A 20,925-nucleotide genomic window follows, 5' to 3' on the forward strand; every position below is an offset into this window, starting at 1 on the left:
CAAACACATTGCATTTGCCCACACCTGCCCACACCGGGTAAACCGGTTGCAGTTCATTTTAAAAAGTAGTGCATGTACTAGTTTTGGTGCGGTGCGATTTCAGCCCATTCAAAATGAATGGGCTGAAACCGCACTGCACAGAACCGCATGTGAATCGCATAGGAACGCGCTGTGATTCAGAAGCGGGCATGGTTTGAACTGGCACTTGGTCTTTATGTAATGAGATTTTTACATTTGGAGAATTATTTTCCATTGTATCACATACAGATTGCAGACGTGTTGTTTTTAGTCTCCCACATCACCTTCTACTAAAAAGAAATCTCAGCCACATAGAAAGTGTCTATATCCAGAATCAAAAAGAACCCTCCTTCTGCGGCAACCACAGCTTCAGAATAAGGTATACAAATGTAATCTCATTAAAGTGGATTTGGACCCCCCCCCCCCATTTTTTTAAGCCCCTACTTACCTGGTAGTGAGTTCTGCACATTTCAGATGCTCACCCACCCAGTGGATCCAGCATGGTCCAGCTGAGATTCTCTCCTTTTCTGGCAGCGCTTGGTCCTGCACCACTATGTTTTGCTGTGATGTCATCGAGAGGCTGCCAGCTGTTTTGGGTTCAGCCAGCACGCCTCCAGATGACACCCTGCAAAATTCGGCCATACAGGGGTCAAATTTCGAGAAGAATTTTCGTTTGAATTTCATACCATTAGTGGGCCATAGCAACGGTCGATTTTCGAGCGACCATCGAATTTGAGTGATCGGAAATTTTTTTAAAAACTAACAAATTTCTACTCATTGATGGGAGAATAGTGCGAGAAATATAACCAAAAAAAGAAAAAAGCATGAGCTGTGACCTTGTAAGGGAAAATGGAGCAGCCATTTATTGAATTAGATGGCCTAACAACCTATGTATTTTATTTCCTTGTTTCTGTATGAGAAACAACAGTTTCACACCTCATGTTCTCTCCTGCTGGCTCAACATTTTCTACTTCCAGTTCACACCACCTATTGTCTACAAGATTATTATCACAGCCTTTGAAGACCTGTTAAACCCAAAGGACAATGGAAGTAACAATAACATGTACTATTCGCATCTCAATGAGTTACACCAAAGATACAGATGACTCTTCAAAGAAAGATCAGATAGCTAGTTACCACCCACTGTAGAGCATATAAATTGTATTAGAAAGCCCTAGACAGACAGAGCATTTCTTTGAATCCAACACCATGTAATGTTCTGCTCTCCCTGCATGGAGGTCTAGCTACATGCTTGTATAATAAACATCTACTTTACAATCTGGCTTCAGCAGTCAAAATGTTACTGAAACCCATGAGTTTTGGGTTTCCCCGTCAATTTGGTCCTTCGAGCCGGAAAGGGAAACTCTACAGACATCGTTTAGACACAGAAGGACAGCACAACCTGGGAAGTCATCTCTGCTGGCATTGGTAAGCTAACTTTCTGCTTACTATGATTTCCCCTTGTGCTGTGCCTTTCTCTGTAAAGTCGATGTTGTGGAAAAGTACCCTTTCCAAGAACCTTGACTGTTGAATTTTTTTATTTTCTTTTTACTTTCTATACTATCTGTTACTTATTACTGTCCTTTTGCATGAATGTGTTCTGCTGAATGATTTGCCCTATTTCAGGTGCAATGTGTGGTTAGGTAGGATCTCTGCAGTTCCTGTTACCGGGCGACTGGGCAGGTCAGGGATCAGGTCTTCTGACTCAAAATATCTTGAGGTATGACTGATAAGGTACTAAGTGTGGTGGGGCCACGTGGTCCATTACCATGGGTGACAGGCTGCTTAAAAAACAGCACTGCTTGAAACATTAGTACCAGTTTTGATTGATGAAGTTTTTTTCTTTTTTCTCTTCTGCGTGGCTCTCCATAAAGTCACACCATAAGTAGAGGAACTGTCTTTTCTATTCTACAGCAGTGTCTATAAACTGATGTGGAAGACTTTTTAGGGAAACAGAGCTGTCAGATACTATACTTTCTCTAAAAAGTTCTATAATCTTTTCCTATTGAAATTTTGGTTGCTTTGGTTGTACTGTATTGATCTTTTTATGCGCTGCCATGTGTTATACATATAAGTGGGCTGTCTCTCTTTTTGTAGAAAGAAGTATTTTTTATTTTTTTTTTTTTACATTCCTGAATTGTTTTACTCTGTATAACCGAATCCCCTCAGCCTATGTGACTGAGGTGTCCCTGTTCGGTCTGTGTGGCTGATTTATGCATAGTATAGTCTGGTATATATCCTTGGCCAGGATTGGGGGCCAGATATACGGTTCCTGCTATTATCTAGGTATATCGTATCTTTGCATATGATCGTGGGGGCCTAGTAATAGAAGAATTCTGACATTATCTAGGTATATCGTATCTTGCATTTGATCGTGGGGGCCTAGTAATAGAAGAATTCTGACATTATCTAGGTATATCGTATCTTGCATTTGATCGTGGGGGCTTAGTAATAGATTAATTCTTGAGGAAGTCTCACCACCGTGTGAGATGGGGAATTGTACCACCGTGTACACCCCAAATGGGTATCTGTGTGATCCCACCGGGAGCTCCTCCTGGATTGCCAAAGTACATGATATATAACTTTGGAACAGGAGTGGCTGAATCCCTCAAGGAATGGAACCAAGGCACACAGGGGTTTAGTACCCCTAGAAGGGAAATTTCACCTTAAACTCTTGAAAGAATGTAAAAAAAAAAAAAAAAAAAAAAAAAAAAAAAGGGGAAATAATGAGATCTATATATAGATTTGAGGTACAGTCCAGGAAAAAAATATAAGAGAGAGAATGCAGCCTTATTAGAGAAATGTGCTCATATTTGTGTCTAGAATTTAAGCAAGCTAATTGTGAGAGTATGTTGTTGTGATAAGATGTGTGAGATCCATGGATTGTATGTTGTATTGTCTGGGTTGACTGTATTAATGTGCCTAAAGTGTCGTGTCAGCAAAATATTTGACAATACTGATTCAATATCAGTGGCATAATGATTTGTTTTGTGTTTGTTACTTATGTTTTAAAGGTGATGTGATGTTGCAAGTAAAGGTAACGAGTCAATACCATGTTGGTCATGGCAACATCTAGAAGATAAACACATTTTGACCTTAAAATTACTAAATTTTGATTTTTGAGACTTTTAGAAGTTTAAACAAATTGTGAAACGCTTGCTGGGGTAACTATTGGTTTGGACATTTAAGCCACCACACCCGTTGCCGTTATTAAAATTGATAAAAAGTCAAGGGGAATGTTAAAAGAATTAGTGACATGTAAAAAGCATTTTCTCTGATCTTATTTAAAGTTTAAAAATCAGGAGTGCTGTCTCATATGTTTAAGGTGCTGACAGCCCACGGAGTGCTGACCCCCCTTTTTCTTTAACACAGGTTAATTGCATGGTTTGTGAATGAGAACAGCTGTATGGTCATGCAAATTTACTGAGCCAAGTGAACTCTAAAAGGAAATCAGATGTTAATAGTGAATTGTTATGTGTATTCACTATCTTGTGTTTGTTTTTTAGAAGATACAGTTTTGGAAGTTTCCAGTGTGTTCAGTATGGTGAAGTATAACTCTTGCACACAAATGGTAGCTTACTAAAAAGATTTACATTGAGCTGCTCATTTTTAACCATGGTGTATAATAATAATAATTTTTTTCTTAATGGTATACCATAAACAAAATCCACGTGGTAATAATTAATTTGACGTCAATAATTTTTGGTATTAGAAAAGTGCACTGTTAGAACAACTAAGAGAGAAAATTTTAAAAGTATGTACTGTATGTTTTGTTGTTAGATCTTTAACCATTGGTTTATTAGGAGGAAAGTGTCATGTTTGTTACTAAATGTAATTGATGCTTATTCATCAGATTAGATCAATGCCTTGGACTTCTTTCAGGCTTTCAGAACGGAAGATCACAGCCTTCATAAAAAAAAATCAACCAATGGAAGTATTCCAAATTGTTTTCTTCCTTGTTTTATTACTCTGTTTTCTTTTGTAAATACTTAAATGTTTCACCCCCATTAGCTGATATCGGTGTAGTTGGTTAAGTTTGTACCTTCTTTGGAAGTTCCTATTTTCCTATTTATTGGGTGTTAGATCTTCTTTGTTGTGTGTTCTGATCTAACATGTATGGGCTCTGGTATTAACGAGTTCAACACTCTAAGAGAGGTCCCCAAACGAACCAGACAAAGCCAGAAATCCCCTGATACCAGTGACAATAGAACTGAGCATTTTCTATCTTATAAAGTTTTTATATTATTGTGAAAGTTTGACTATTGAGTTGAATAATTGTTTCTCTATTTTAACACCTATAATATCCTAAGAAATATAATGAATGTGTGTTAGTGTTACTATATTGATTGTTAAGCTTAGTTAGATATTGTCAAGATTTTAAATTAAATCTATGTTCTATGTTCAGCTTTTCTTCAGATCTGTCTCCTCTATTTCCAAAGAGCAGCAGGGGTATGCTGGTACATGTAGTTCCATGACTTTAAATTATAAGGTTCTGCTGTTGCCTATTGTCCCACAAGACTTGTGTTTAAGGCTACTTAACCTCCTGCTGATTTAATGAGCCCAGCCAGGCCATCTCTTCTCATTCTAATGTGGCTCATTGCCTCAGGCTTTACACCTTAAAGGTCCTAGCAGATTGTCTCTGTGTCTCCGAATGTGTTTCAATCCTGTTTCCTGTTTGGTGTCACCGTACATCTCTATCTGCTCTTAGAGACTCCTGTTTGTTTGCTTGCTTTACTACCTACTCCTAGTTTTCTGTTCCCAGTGTCTGTGTGTTTCTATGCATGTCAGCTTGAACTGAGCTCCCTACTGTCCAGTGATCCCTGTGCCTCATCACTGCAAGGGGTTCTTATTTATCAGTTAGTAATTCCCAGTAGCTTCCTGCCTGGGTGAGTACGAGGACCGCAACCTGGGGACTGTCTGCAGCAAACCCATCTCTACCTTCAAGAGCTCTGGAGAAGACAAGGCAGTTCCTTAGACTCTGCGCCTCGGCCCTTACAAGGGCCCTCGCCTTTGTTACATGGTTGGACATGCTGCGTTCTCCCCAGATGATACTGTTGGGTATCCTTCCTGTCTTAGAATCCTTGATATATCAGCTGTATCCTGTGTGCCTGCATTCCCTGTGAGCCCTGATCCCCAGTGCTACAAGTGTTTCTTACTAGCATTTTGTGTCCTGCTTGACTTTAAAACCAGTACCCCAGTGCTGAACTGTCCTCCTGCCATCCTTCTAAGTCCTGTATTTTGTGCTCTCCAAGTCTCCTGTCTCTGTATTTACATGTTCCTGGTCAACTGTAAGGTCACTGATCCCAGCCATACATGATAGGCCCTTTTTAAGATGACGACTGAGTAACACATTATACAAAGTGAGAGTGGTTTCTCCTCATATTAAGATGTATTTCTTTTTTTTCTAGGTCTTATTGTCTCTATAACACAGATTTACTTCGGCAGAAAAATAAAAACGCCATGGCTTCATGGGCATTTTTGTTAAATAGCTAATGTTGGACTAGCAATCTGAATGACGCCATCTTCAAAAATATCCTCCCTTATTCCTGGACTTCTTGACATCAGCCACAAACAACAGTGATGGAGAAAAGTGGTTTCAAAACTTTTGAGTATCTGAAGAACATTTCCACTTATCATTTCAGCTGTCCATGAATAGAAGTCAAAGCTCAATTTGCTATAATTGCAGCAGATCTGCACACCTACCTGAAGTTTCTTGTCATGTGGACTGCGATGGTCCTGAAGAAAATATTATGTATGAACATTGTACGAGTTCTTAGGTGTTGCAGTACAGTCTTATGGAGGACTAGCTGTCAGGGATACATTGGAGGAATCAACTGCAGACTTGGCGTTCATAAACAGTTAGCCCAACACACAGTTTTTTTTTTAGACTTTTTGATTTTTAATTTTTGTTTAATGTTTTGCATTTTTCAGCCTTTGTGAAGCAAAATTAGATTTTTCTGCAGAAGTAAATTGGATGTATAAATCAGGAGAAATATGGACTAGAAAGAAATATTAGGCAAACAAAGTGAGATGTATGAGAATTTAAGGGAGGAATTGTAAAGCAAACATGTTTCTCAAATTTCTTTTTAGGAAGGGATAATTGTTTGGACAATATGATGTCCAAGAGGAGGGATTGTAAGGGAAAATGGAGCAGCCATTTATTGAATTAGATGGCCTAACAACCTATTTATTTTATTTCCTTGTTTCTGTATGAGAAACAACAGTTTCACACCTCATGTTCTCTCCTGCTGGCTCAACATTTTCTACTTCCAGTTCACACCACCTATTGTCTACAAGATTATTATCACAGCCTTTGAAGACCTGTTAAACCCAAAGGACAATGGAAGTAACAATAACATGTACTATTCGCATCTCAATGAGTTACACCAAAGATACAGATGACTCTTCAAAGAAAGATCAGATAGCTAGTTACCACCCACTGTAGAGCATATAAATTGTATTAGAAAGCCCTAGACAGACAGAGCATTTCTTTGAATCCAACACCATGTAATGTTCTGCTCTCCCTGCATGGAGGTCTAGCTACATGCTTGTATAATAAACATCTACTTTACAATCTGGCTTCAGCAGTCAAAATGTTACTGAAACCCATGAGTTTTGGGTTTCCCCGTCAACCTGGAATGAAACGAAAATTCTTGGCCATGAAAAGTCTTTTCTGTAGCTACATGTGAACTTGAAGAAAGGCTTGGTTTGTCGAATTTCGAAAATCAATGGTGAAACCATCGGATTACAAAACGCACAAAATTTCAGATTTTCTAAAGAAAATTTGTTCAGAATTCAACCCATGTATGGTCTGCATAAGCCGGTCCTCTCCTCCTTTACTTAATGGTATGCATATCCTAGGAGTCAAAGGGAGGACAGTGAGCGACATTTGCCTAGGCGAATGACGTGCTGGGGGGGTCGGAGCCAGACAGTTTATTAAAAAATATGAGTAAATAAAGAAAACAAAAAAGAGAGCTATCCATGCACAGGACTGGAGAAGGGATAGACAGGGGAGATGTTTCAGAGGGGTAAGATCTGCTTCATGGACCAGAAGGTGGGAAGAAAGGTGGTCAAATTAGACTTTATGGGGTTGATTTACTAAACACAAATAGACTGTTCCTTCGGCCAGAGACGTCTCGTCAGACTTTAGTGAATGAGATGAAGCTTTGATGACTTCCATCATCCAATCACGTGCAAGCAAAATTACTGGGTTTTTTTTAACTCCATGCATGAGATTGGGTATTCTTTACAAAGTGAAATTTCAACACCTTCAATAATCTCTGGGGGAAATTCCCTTTGCACAGGGCAACTTCTCTTGCAAACTGAACAGCCTATTTTTCTTTAGTAACTCAACCGCTATGACTGTTTTTCACTGAAGCAACATCTGCTGATGCTTTTTCATCAGTTCCAATTACCCACATCTGTGATGGGGTTTACGTCACTATATAGTTATTTTTTTATTGTGACATGTTTAACTCTTAGATTGTAAGCTCCAAGGAGCACGGCCCTCCTAACCAGGGGCGGACTGACCATTTGGAAACTCGGGCACTGCCCGAGGGCCCGGGGTCAGTAGGGGGCCCCATGAGATGCCCCTGGTACCTTTTTCATAGGCTTTTTTGACTTTGGGCAAGGACACAGGGGCCCCATGATCCCCTATTGCCCAGGGGCCCCATGAGTTGTCAGTCCGCCCCTGCTCCTAACCCTCTTGTATTAAACTTTATCGTTGCTGTTATTGTCTCTGTTTATATTGTAAAGTGCTGAGCAAACTGTTGGCGCCATATAAATCCTGTATAATAATAATAATTTGTGAAGGCTTGTAAAGTTTTTGAAGGCATATGCACATCATCACTCCAATTCTTTGCTGTACTGAGCAAGACTACTAATTGCTTCCACAAGAGGGCTCCAGAGACAGCGGTCACAGCAATCGCATGGCCCTTGCAGGCGTAAGTGTTGTATAAATTATTAGCTGCCTGAAAGACAAACAGCAAGTAATAATTATCTGATCTTTTTTAGGACATCATACAAAAATAGATACTTACTCATTCGGCGTATCCTTCTGTCCACAGAACTGCCCGTAGCTGTCGGTGGGATATATAACTTTCCTGGGGTCCCCATGAATCCATGCTGAAAGGCAAAGAACAGAATTGGAAAAAACAAATGTTAAGCCAAAAAAAAAAAATGTAACAACCCTTCAAAATAGCACATTTTATAATTCATAAGGTTTAAAAGACCTAAAATTAAAAACAAAACATATAAATATATATATATATATATATATATATATATATATATCATGGCAGAAAAAAGGCCAAGGGGTCCATCAAGTCTGCCCATGATTCGTTTATACAGTGGTCAGCATAAATGAGTACACCCCAACAGGGGCGGACTGACAACTCATGGGGCCCCCGGGCAATAGGGGGGGATCATGGGGCCCCTGTGTCCTTGCCCAAACTCAAAAAAGCCTATGAAAAAGGTACCAGGGGCATCTCATGGGGCCCCCTACTGACCCCAGTCCCTCGGGCAGTGCCCGAGTTTCCAAATTGTCAGCCCGCCCCTGTACCCCAACAGATATTACAGAAAACCTTACTTTCCTTTCAGAACCAACATTTTCTATGGGACACTATACTACAAAATACTCCCAAAAAAGGCCGGCCATTGATTACAAACAAGATTTGTTAATGTGCACACAAAAAATAATTTTTTCTAACAACTTTATTCAAGGCTATGTTGCAAAAATGAATACACCCCAATGAACGTCTTAGGCACAAAGCTCAATTTTAGCAAAATACTAATTAACAAGAATTCAACTACAGGCGAGTCTAATTATTCATTAAACAGGAGTCCAGAAGACAGTTGATTATAAAAGGGTGTTACTTAACAAAGAAAACCCCTCCCATTTCATGCTGTCACCAATGGCACCACATGGAAGAGAACTGTCACAAGGCCTGAGAAAGAAAATCATTTCTTTACACAGGAAAGGTGAAGATGAATCAGCAAATCTTTACTCATCAGTCAGAATACTTTAGCAAGTAGGGTTGCCACTTCATCCCTTTAAAACCGAACATATATTAGTTATACAGGTTCTGAGGCTAATTTAATGCAGATAAGGCACTAGGTGAGTTTAGTTACCACATTAATAAGCCATAGACCCTGTGTAATTAATGTTTTCAGTTTTAAAGGGATGAGGTGGCAACTCTAAGCAAAAGTAATACAAAAATTTTACAAAGATGGAATTACAACCCTCTCACAGAGACATCCAGGCCGTCCATGGAAGTTATCGCCTCTACAGGAGCATCTTCTTATAAGAAGGGTTGAAGAAAATCACCGTGCAAGTTCACTGCACCTAGCTAAAGAAGTAGAAAGCCAAACTGGGGTGATCGTTTTGTGTGATACAATATGGCGTTCACTATAGAGGAATGGCATGCATGGGTGTCATCCACAAAGGAAGCCTCTCCTAAAGCCCATGCACAAAAAAGCCAAACAGCGATATCAGAACCGATTTTAGGTTAATAGGTTAATCACACATAGCTGGAGAACGACTCAAATTCTTCTATTTCATGTTTTTTCTCATGGTTACTGTGAAACTGTGTGAATGCATCAATGCAGTGCATGTCATCTCAGCTTGCAGAGCTTGGATTCATTGAATGGGTTTACCAAAAATTTAAATATTGCAGAATATACAGCCTCATGCTACATAACTAAGCTCCATTTCATGCTGAATAAACTAAATTATTAATGTATCTTAAATAGAAAACTATCTTTAGACAGACTTTTACTCCAAAAGAATGTTATAAAGTAAATTTGATAAAAAAATTAAAAAAAATCCAATTTAAATTATTTAAAAAATCAGATTTTTTTGATGTTTTTAAAAAAATCGTTAGTTTGTATCCTCCCTGGTATTAAGCAAGGTAATCAAGATTAGTAGTTATTTTGCCTGAAGAATATCTGGCAATATGGCACACCACCAGCCACTTCAAAGGCTGGTGCCTAAATACCTCTTATGGTCAGAAATCCTAGCAGGGATTCTGCAAGAACTATTGGAAGTTCTGGAAGGGAGTCTGCTGGTACCATTGGAAGTTATGGAAGGGATTCTGTGAGTACCATTGGAAGTGCTGGCAGGGATTCTGTAAGCACAATTAGAAGTCCTGATAGAGATTATGGAAGTCCTGACAGGGATTCTGTCCCTGTAACAACTATTTTGCAGCCCAACAGAGTCCACCTATAGTTAAAGTTAAAAGCTAAAGTTCTCCTTTTGGTGAACTTGTGGGAAGGTACAACGTGGTGTGGGTAGTGAACACCCAGTGTCAGTCACCCGGTTGCAGTAAAAACTTGAAACTTGTATTAAGTAGAATGGCAACGTTACAAACACCCTAGCGGGAGAGTGCCACTTAGGGAAATAACAATTCAATGCAGTCAGATGTGGCTGTGGGGAGGTGCCGACAGCGTCTGTTTCAGAGGGTGAAAAGGGGCCTAGCCCATTTGGTCCCAAGAGGGGAGGCTTCTGTACTGTTTAGCAAGTCACTAGTCTGTCCCTTATCTGAAACCTTTCCCTACCGCTAGTTACTTTCCCTAGAAAGTGGGGCTCACTCCCTAAACTAGCCACTCGGAGAAAAGCGCACCAAAACCTGGGATCAGGGACTTATAAAGACCTTGTCAACCCAAGATTGCTGCTGCCATGGCTGCAGCATAGCCAACTGGAGCACTGTTCCATTGATTCAGGAAACAATAGAGAAACTGTGTTTCTCCTGAACGTCCTCTCCAGGTTGTGGTACCACTCAGGTCGAGTGCCACCTATAGAGGATAAAACAGACTGCACCTGCCTACAAAATCACCCTTTAAGGTGCCAGTAAATGAAAGACGATGCTGGGAAGACATAAGCATCAAACAATCATTCACGTGACTAATCAGTGTTAACATTGCCCAAGTACGAGGAATATTTTGGGACTACTTACAGTTGCGTCCGCTTCACAGCAAATCCATGATGTAGTTATAAATGAACATGCTGTTTGCCATCCATTGTTGCAGAAGTGGAGGATGCCCACTATGTAAATATGTTGGTGAAGATGACAGGAGTTGAATGTTCTCTGCAGTGATGAGACTTTTATTGTGCTCTCTCTAATGAAACAACATCTATTTGTAGCATCTATTGTCTCGGGCCTCCGTGAATCATGTTTATGTGACACACCAGGAACATTTTATTAGGTGAAACACGACAAAATTGTCACATCTGTGCAGTTCTATCAAGGGACATGACCGCTGTCATTTATTTATGGCATAATACTGGGAGTCATAATGTTGAACCAAGGAAGGTTATAAATATGTATGTGGCCATCACTTTCCAAACACAAGGGAAATGTGTTCTGCATATTTCTCTCTCTAGTTATACATATTGTTGCTCCCTTCATAATTAATAGTATTTGGTGGAAGACTTCTTTCAGAAAACTACAAAACCACATTTCATTCAGAATTATGCTATAATAAAGGAGAATTAAATTAGATTGTGTATATTAATTCTTTTGAACCGTTCTCTAACCTAAAGATTTATGCTCCCCTAGCCATGCTCCTGCAAGTTTCACGCTGTGGGGTCCACTGGGGGCTGTGTAGATAGGGGAGTATAAAACTATGGTGGGGTGCTGGACCTGTGGTTGCAAGAAGGTAATACAGGCGTACCTCGGTTTACGAATTTAATGCGTTCTGCGGGACGTTTCGTACTGCGAAAAATTCCTAAACCGAACTGCGGTTTCGCATAGGAATGCATTGAAAACCAATTAATCCGTTCCGGAGGTCATAAAAAAGTTTAAAAAAGTATTTTACCTGTTCAAAACTCTTTCTAAAGTGCACTTTAAAGGCATAAATACTGTACAAGGACATGATTAAAAAAAGAATTTGTAAATGCATTGAAAACCAATTACTCCGTACCGGAGGTCTGAAAAAAGTAAAAAAAAAAGTCTTATCTGTTCAAAACTCTTTATGAAGTGCACTTTAAAGGCATAAATACTTTACAGGGACATGATTGAAAAATAAATTTGTAAATGCATTGAAAACCAATTAATCCATTCCAGAGGTGTGAAAAAAGTAAAAAAAAAGTCTTATCTGTTCAAAATTCTTTATAAAGTGCACTTTAAAGGCATAAATACTGTACAGGGACATGATTGAAAAATAAATTTGTAAATGCATTGAAAACCAATTAATCTGTTCCAGAGGTCTGAAAAAAGTAAAAAAAAAAGTCTTATCTGTTCAAAACTCTTTATGAAGTGCAGTTTAAAGGCATAAATACTGTACAGGGACATGATTGAAAAATAAATGTAATTCTCCTTTATTATAGCATAATTCTGAATGAAATGTGGTTTTGTAGTTTTCTGAAAGAAGTCTTCCACCAAATACTATTAATTGAAAACCAATTAATCCGTTCCGGAGGTCAGAATAAAGTCAAAAATAGTCTTCTATTCAAAGCTCTTTATACATAACAGTCTATTTACTACTTCAGGAATTTGGCATAGGAGATACAACCCAAAAAACTTCAACAATTTTTCTAGAGCGTAATTCCAATGCCCTGCTCCTTGTCTCCCACCACAGCTTCTCGGCTGTCATAATGACAGCTGGGGCTTGTTCTGTATGACATGAGAGGCTGCAGCAATTGCTGTGTAAAGTGACACATGACAAACATCTTGAGGCTGCGGTGTGTACCGAAACTAAATTGGGATCTAATTTGGGATCTGCCCACAGGGCAGAGGTACATGCAGTTTTTTCACCTATGAAATATGTGAGAAGTATAAGGCCATGAGTGTGCCACACCAACCCGAGTATCACATTTGGGTGGAAGAAGTGTCTCTGGAGGCTGCCTAGTGGCAGATTACTGTGTGAAGGGTATAGAAGAAATTGCTGCCAATGGGTTATATCCCAGTTGAAGGCGATAGGTGATAGATTCCATTGGGGTCTAGGGCTGATACCTTATTGATCATGACAATTGGGGTGTTACTGCAGTATGTTGGTGTTGTGGAGCCGGCACAATGTCGGCATACTGCAGAGCCGCTGATTGAATATATTTAACCTCTCAGAGACTAACCATTCTCCTAGAAATACAGCCCTGAAGAAGGGGGGGGGGGAATTACCCCAAAATGTGTTGGCTCCACTTGTATACATTTATCTTTAATAAATAACTATAAAAATCAAGTGAGACATTTTTCTGGACACCCGACTCCCCTCTCCAATCACCCAAGTGTACTCTAACCAGAGGGAAAATGCTTCTACCCAAAGCAGATACAGGGAGTCTAGAGGACACTACTGTAATTGTTGTAATGTTCTAAAATATTTATGAGGATTCAAGAAGGAGGCTGATGTGTTTGGGAGACCTGCATCCTCTTCTCTATCTCGGATAGTTCATGCTGATATGAGAACACAGGCCTGTAGTTGTGCTGGATTTGGGCACACAATACAGAATGACAGCTGGTAGCTTAACCTCCCTAGCGGTCTGATTATGTCCATATTTCTGTGCTCAAAGCGGTACATTTTTTTGCATGGAGATATGTATTTATGTTATTGTAGGCCTGTAATTTTTAGGAATAACTCACTGAAATCTATCCGAACAAGAGTCTAGTAAACATCCCGGGTAGGATAAAAAACGAAATCATAAATGATAATTTAATAAATAATCATAAAAAATAATAATATAATAATAATAATAATAATAATAAATTTAATTCAATAATATAATCAAACCAAAAACACTGAAATTTGAAATAGAGCGCCAAGTTCGCACATCGCTGAGCAAAGTCGCAGAACTGTTTTCAGTGTCTGATGATGAATTTCCCCCACGGATCATTATCACTCAATTCTGCAAGTGGTTCTGATTTACTATCGCTGTTCTCTAGCCGGTCTAAAACCGCTTTTGACCTAAAGGGACGCTTTTTGGACGCCATGGACGTTTCTCAGTTTCCAGGCAGAAAGAACAGTCAAAATGCAGGCAGGGCACAGGACAAAGCAGTAGGGACAAAATGTATGTGAAATGGTTTGATACAGTAATGTTATACTATGTGATTTTAGTAAATGTTACTTTTTGTCATTTTCAAATTTACCGCCATTCCGTCCCCCGTACGTCCCAACGCTCGCAGGGAACGGAACCCAGATGACAGATGCCGGCATCCACCGGATTACATTGCCGGGGACATTGCAGGAGGGACATCGCGGGAGCGCAGGACAAGGTAACTGATCGAGGGATCGCGGAGCAGCGCCGCATGGTAAGTCTGAGTGTAGCTTGTGGTACTGAAACTTTACCCCGAGCTACACTCGGGAATACCTCCAGGGAGGTTAAAAGAGGACCTGAACTGTGTAAGCTCTGGCCAAAATGTAAGCAGAAGGGACCAGACTAGTCACCAGTTTTTCCTGCAGGCCTCCCCGCAGCTGATCTTTCCCCATTATTGAATTACCAAGCCTTGTTTAGCATTGTGTCACTGAGTGGAGGCAGTCACCTTGGTAGAGGCAGGGCTTTGCTTCCTCATATTAGAACCTGATGACTGGTGGGAGGATAGTCAGAAAGCAGCAGAAGAGGTGCAGGAAGCACAGAATAGATAAGACGAAGCAGAGAGATCCTTACACTACAGCTTTCTCTCCAGCAAGGAGAACAGTGAGCACCACACTCATGACACCACCAAATCTCACTCCAAGACTATCAGTCAGAGACAGCTGCACCTTAGATTTCACACTGCAGATATAGGCTATGAGGCTGAAGGCACAGGCATACCTAGGCACAGGAAGTACACAGAACGTTTTTATTAAGAGGAGTTCAAGAGAAAAAATTTAAAATGTGGGGGACCAGTTGTGCAGCTGGGAAGAAGCCTGCAGGAGCGAGGGATAAGACCACATTTAACTGTTGGAATGCAGAGACCACTGAATGGGCTCAGCTTTAAACAGCAATAGTGTTGTAAAAACAGTTTTGTAGGGTAGCAAAATTTAAATTCTATCACCTGCCAAAAATTATTCTGTAAAGGCCTTTTACACTCGCAGCTGTGGGCAATAAAAGGATGTGGCTGAGCCACAATTTTACCACCTTCTCCCCCAGGCCACCCATTGGAATTTTAACAGGCCTGACCACGGCAGCAATGCTGCGATGCCTTGCTTTTAACTTGGGCTACAGAGTTTGCCAGGCAGTGCCATGCAGATCAATGGGGCCTCAACACAAACATTTATTTATTTATTTCAGGTACTTATATAGCACCGTCAGTTTAGGCAGCGCTTTACATATATATTGTACATTCACATCAGTCCCTAACCCTCAAGGGGCATACAAGCTAAACTCCCTATCTTACATTCATACATCTACATACTAGAGCCAATTTAGACAGGAGCCAATTAACCTACCAGCATGTTGTGACGGGAGTGACTTTGGGTGGGGGGCCCATGGAACCCAGCTCACTTTAGAGGGGTGGGGAGACCCCGGTCTCAGCTCCCCATATCCCTCTTATGTGTAAGTCACCCTGTGCCTGTTAGGGGTACAGGGTGGAATGTGCTGATATTGTGTAGACATTATAGGTGGGGTGTGGGGGTTGTTCATTGTACTGCCATGTGGTGCATCCCATTGTTCTATTGTGTGTCTTGCTTGGGAGCAAACTATTATGGGATGTATGTGTTTGTGTATTGGCTTGGTGGGGGGCTGTTTACGGCAGCCCTTCCCCTGATGGGACTGTCTGCTGATGTGTTTCTTATTGCTAGATTTGGTTTGCCCCGCCCTGTGTCCTTATGCAGGGAGGTGGGTTGTTCTCTTGAATGTTTATATCTTGTGTCGGTGTTAAAATAAAGCAGTCTATTTCCTGAGTGATTTCAAGGGTGGTGTCCGTGGATCTGTGGGAAGCGGGAGTCTAACAGAAATACCCTAGTGCAGTCCGGGTCCGGTTCCATTAACCATGTCTTTGGAGTGTGGGAGGAAACCCACTCAGGCACAGGGAGAACATGTAAACTCCAGGCAGGTGATGCTGTGGTTGGGATTTAAACCAACGACCCTAGTACTGCCAGGCGGAAGTGCTAACCATTTAGCCACTGTGCTGCCCAAATATGAGGCTCTCAGTTGGCTCTGAGTTGCCGCACAGTGTCGCAATGTAAAATTGGTGTCCAGTTTTTGAAAAAAAATAAATAAATAAAAACAACAATCAGGAGTCAGGAGGGACTACTGCCTGCTGCTGCTATACCGCCCTCTGGAAAACAGTCCACTGTGGATGCTTTAAGCATTACCGCCAGCGTGAAAGAGCCCCAACACCACTCTTCAGATCAGATCCATTCACACTTGTGCGAATTGTCATGCGACTTTGGACACATAACAAATTGCAGTCGCAGGCCATTGTTTTCAATGGCACCCGATAAGATCAAAGCAACTTAAAATTGCAGCGACTTTGAAAAGGTTCCTGCACTATGTTGATGCGACTTAATTGCCAGAAAGTGTAAAGTCGCATCAATGTTGCAGCAAAGCAAGCCCTTAGTTCTGCCTTGTGAGCTATACTTCAAGTTTATAGAAGTAGAATGCTCTGCAATGTAAATGAATGCTGCTGAAAGTGAATTCATGAATTCACTCATTATTTTCAGACAGTACCCGCCAGTTATAGCAGATATAATCCGCCGACTCCGCACACTGGATCTCCATTCTTCTAACATGAAATGAAATGCTCGCTATTAGTCCAGATCCTGCCTGCCAAAGGCTCGTCCTCCTGCAATTTAGCAAATCACGGGAGCAGAAAATGCAGCAGCTGCTGGTCTCTCTATTAATGGTGATGGTCAGTCTGGAAAACACCACCTGTTCTCCGGCAGATTATTAGCGGCAAGAAAATGAGGATACAGAAAGTGGCGGCTTCATTTTAGAATTATCCAGTCATTTCAAAGAGATTTCTACTGCCGCAACGGCTTTCCGAATAGAATGGAAGTTACAGGGGTGATAGAGCTGAACAAAGTTGTTCTGGTCAGGTATATAGGGCAAATGTCAAAGACAAAGATCAGTATTCAATTTGCCTGAATGCCAAACGCCCCATTCGCATCTGGCGATTTGGGATTGTTGGCAGAATCACCGCGATTCTGCCCGCAACCCCATATCGCATTGCAATTGTGGCAAAATGCGTCAAACGTGTTTGGGTGCCATTCATTTTTAGTGGCACCTCAAACGCTGTACGGTTTTGCCATGAATCATGTTGCGCAAAAGAAGCTCCTGCTCCCTCTTGCGCAACAAGCTTCGAGTGATGCAGTTTACCGCGTTTTTACCGCAAGGCGTTTGAGGTGCCATTAACCTCTTTGCACTGAGAGTATGCAAATATGCAGCCTCTCGGCCGGTGGGGCGATGGACGGGGCAATGGACCATTAAATCCTGGGTGAGAACCTTCTTCTCTCAGCCAGGGCATTGAAAATGGGTCGTGGATGGGTGTTCCAGCATAACAATGACCCAAATCAAGCTGGCAGATGAGACCAAAATCAAGCTCTTTGGCATCAACTCAACTCGCCGTGTTTGGAGGAGGAGGAATGCTGCCTATGACCCCAAGAACACCATCCCAACTGTCAAACATGGTGGTGGAAACATTCTGCTTTGGTGGTGTTTTTCTGCTAAGGGGACAGGACAACTGCACCGCATCAAAGGGACGATGGACGGGGCCATGTATCATCAAATCTTGGGTGAGAACCTTCTTCCCTCAGCCAGGGCATTGAAAATGGGTCGTGGATGGGTGTTTCAGCATGACAATGACCCAAAACACACGGCCAAGGCAACAAAGGAGTGGCTCAAGAAGAAGCACATTGAGGTCCTGGAGTGGCCTAGCCAGTCTCCAGACCTTAATCCGATTGAAAATCTGTGGAGGGAGCTGAAAGTTTGAGTTGCCAAACGTCAGCCACCAAACCTTAATGACTTGGAGAGGATCTGCCAAGAGGAGTGGGCCAAAATCCCTCCTGAGATGTGTGCAAACCTGGTGGCCAACTACAGGAAACATCTGACCTCTGTGATTGCCAACAAGGGATTTGCCACCAAGTACTAAGTCATGTTTTGTGAAGGGGATCAAATACTTATTTCCTGCATGAACATGCATATCAGTACATCATTTGTTAGACATGCATTTCTTTTGAATTTTTTGTTGCTATTCTGTCTCTCAGGCATCAGAAACCCCTTAAAGGGCCGGAGTGTTGCCGGGGGTTAAAAATGAATGGCACCCAAACACGCGTGATGCGTTTTGCCACAATTGTAGAGCAATTTGGAATCTCAGCTACTCCGCCATAATCCCAAATCACCAGATGTGAACAGGGCCTATTGCAAGTGGCTGCAGAAGACCCAAATAGTCTGCGTCCAGGGCAATCGGTCACAAAGAGCTGTGGAAGCTGTCAGCCTCCCATTGCTTTTAATAGAGGTTCCTGCCTGCAGCTTATCGCAGGAAACCTCTGCTTGGTCTCCCACAGCTAATTGCAAAAGGTCCCATTCACACCTGCACATTCTGGATACGCACACATCGTGCTTGCGGTGCCATTAACACCTAATGGTTAGCAAATGCACATTTTGTCGTGCAACAAAATATATGATAATAAAACCTGTGTGAAGCTCACCAATTGAAAAGGTGCTGGAGTATCTTTGGTGCATTTGTAACGCACAGGGCAGCCCATTTAAGTGAGTAGGCTGTCCTATACGTGTAATGCAAAAAAAGCCTCTCTAGCATTACACACCAAACTGAGCATGTGCAGAGTGACTGCACACAATATGTCTTATCAGGAGATAAGAATTTTTACACAGTGCAGAGAATTAAGCCCTTAGGTTTCACAGAGAGTATAACAAGCATGCTTTACTGCATATACAGACTGATTTTACTGCTGTGGGTTTAGGAACACTTAAGGCTTTTAGCTTTTTATTGTAGTTTTAGGTTCTTCCTCTGCTAAGATTTAATATTTTTAATATATTGCATCATATTGTAGCATATAACATGATTTTTGTTCCATTTCTAATATCATTTAATTATCACTTGATTGTTTTTCATAATTAGCAAATGTTTATTTATTTACAGTTGCAAGAAAAAGTATGTGAACCCCTTGGGATTACGTGGAGTTTTGCATGAATTGGGCATAAAATGTGCTCTAAACGTCATCTAAGTCACAACAATAGAAGAACACAGTCTGCTGAACATAATACTACACAAATATTAGATGTTGCCATGGTTTAATTGCACATAACATGTAAACATTCACAGTGCAGGGAGGAAAAAGTATGTGAACCTTTGGACTTAATAACTGGTTGACCCTCCTTTGGCAGTAATAACCTCAACCAAACGTTTCCTGTAGTTGCAGATCAGACCTGCACAACGATCTGGAGTCATTTTGGACCACTTCTCTTCACAAAACTGTTTCAGTGTAGCAATATTCTTGGGATGTCTGGTGTGAATCGCTCTCTTAAGGTCATGCCACAGCATTTCAATCGGGTTGAGGTCAGAACTCTGACTGGGCCACTCCAGAAGGCGTATTCTGTACTGTTGCAGCCATTGTTTTGTTGAATTACTTGTATGCTTTGGGTCATTGTCCTGTTGCATCACCCATCCTCTGCGGAGCTTCAGTTGGCGGACAGATGGTCGTACGTTTTCCTGCAAAATGTCTTGATAAACTCTGGAATTCATTTTCCCATCAATGACAACAATCCGTCCAGTCCCTGAGGGAGCAAAGCAGCCCCAAACCATGATGCTCCCTCCGCCATGTTTTACAGTGGGGATGAGGTTTTGATGTTGGTGTGCTGTGCCTTTTTTTCTCCCCACATAGTGTTGTGTGTTCTTCCCAAACAACTCAATCTTGGTTTCATCTGTCCACAGTATATTTTGCCAGTAGTGCTGTGGAACATCCAGGTGCTCTTTTGCAAACTTCAAACGTGCTGCAATATTCTTTTTGGACAGCAATGGCTTCCTCCGTGGTGTCCTCCCATGTACTCCATTCTTGTTTAATGTTTTCCTTATTGTAGATGTGTCAACAAAAATGTTAGCATGTGCCAGAGATTTCTGTAGGTCTTTAGCTGACACTCTGGGATTCTTCTTTACCTCATGCAGCATTCTGCGCTGTGTTCTTGCAGTCATTTTTAAAGGACGACCACGCCTAGGGAGAGTAGCAACAGTGCTAAACTTTCTCCATTTGTAGACAGTCTGTCTTACCGTGGACACATGAACATCAAGGCTTTTGGAGATACTTTTGTAACCCTTTCCAGCTTCATGCAAGTCAACAATTCTTGATCGTAGGTCTTCTGAGAGCTCTTTTCTGCGAGGCATGGTTCACATCAGACAGTGCTTCTTGAAACCAGTAAACCCAAAACAGGTGTGTGTGTGTTTTTAAGGGCAGGACAGCTGTCAGCAACACATCCAATATCATCACACTGATTGGAGTCAAGGTTGGCTCACTCCTGGCTCCAATTAGCTCTGGCAGAAGTCATTAAGCTAGGGCCTCACATACTTTTTCCTCCCTGCACTGTGAATGTTTACATGTTATGTGCAATTAAACCATGGCAACATCTAATGTTTGTGTAGTATTATGTTCAGCAGACTGTGTTCTTCTATTGCACATTTTATGCCCAATTCATGCAAAACTCCACGTAATCCCAAGGGGTTCACATACTTTTTTTTGCAACTGTATTTATTTATTTTAGATAGATATTCATTATGTTAATATTTTTATTATCAGGCATTTCATATATGATATTAACACCATATTAGAATTTTATCTATTTATACTTTTTAAGGCCTCTAGCAGATGGCACTGATGTTTGAGCATTAGTATTTCTGAACGTAATTTCAATGTTACTTGTCATTTTGTTAATATTATTATTGTCAGGAATGGATTCAGCACTGGTGGTGGGACTCTCCTGCCGTGTGGGCTGCAGTACCAGAGCTGACCAGCGGGTGCTCTCAGCACTGGTGGTGGGACTCTCCT

General features: G+C 41.2%; 1 protein-coding gene across 5 annotated transcripts in view; it reads right to left on the reverse strand.

Annotated features, from left to right (window-relative positions):
* The window catches only part of SLC44A5 (solute carrier family 44 member 5), a 288,360-nt gene that overhangs the window by 105,132 nt on the left and 162,303 nt on the right, over nt 1–20,925 (reverse strand). For all 5 annotated transcript variants that reach the window (XM_089692177.1, XM_089692180.1, XM_089692176.1 and 2 more), the window contains exon 4: nt 8,058–8,142. In XM_089692177.1, the coding sequence (XP_089548303.1) occupies nt 8,058–8,142 (85 nt within the window). The remainder of the gene's footprint in view (nt 1–8,057; nt 8,143–20,925) is intronic.

Source organism: Staurois parvus, unplaced genomic scaffold, assembly GCF_062004578.1.
Source record: "Staurois parvus isolate SC_StPar_1 unplaced genomic scaffold, SC_StPar_1.0 ptg000578l, whole genome shotgun sequence".
NCBI classification, from domain to species: Eukaryota; Metazoa; Chordata; class Amphibia; order Anura; family Ranidae; genus Staurois; species Staurois parvus.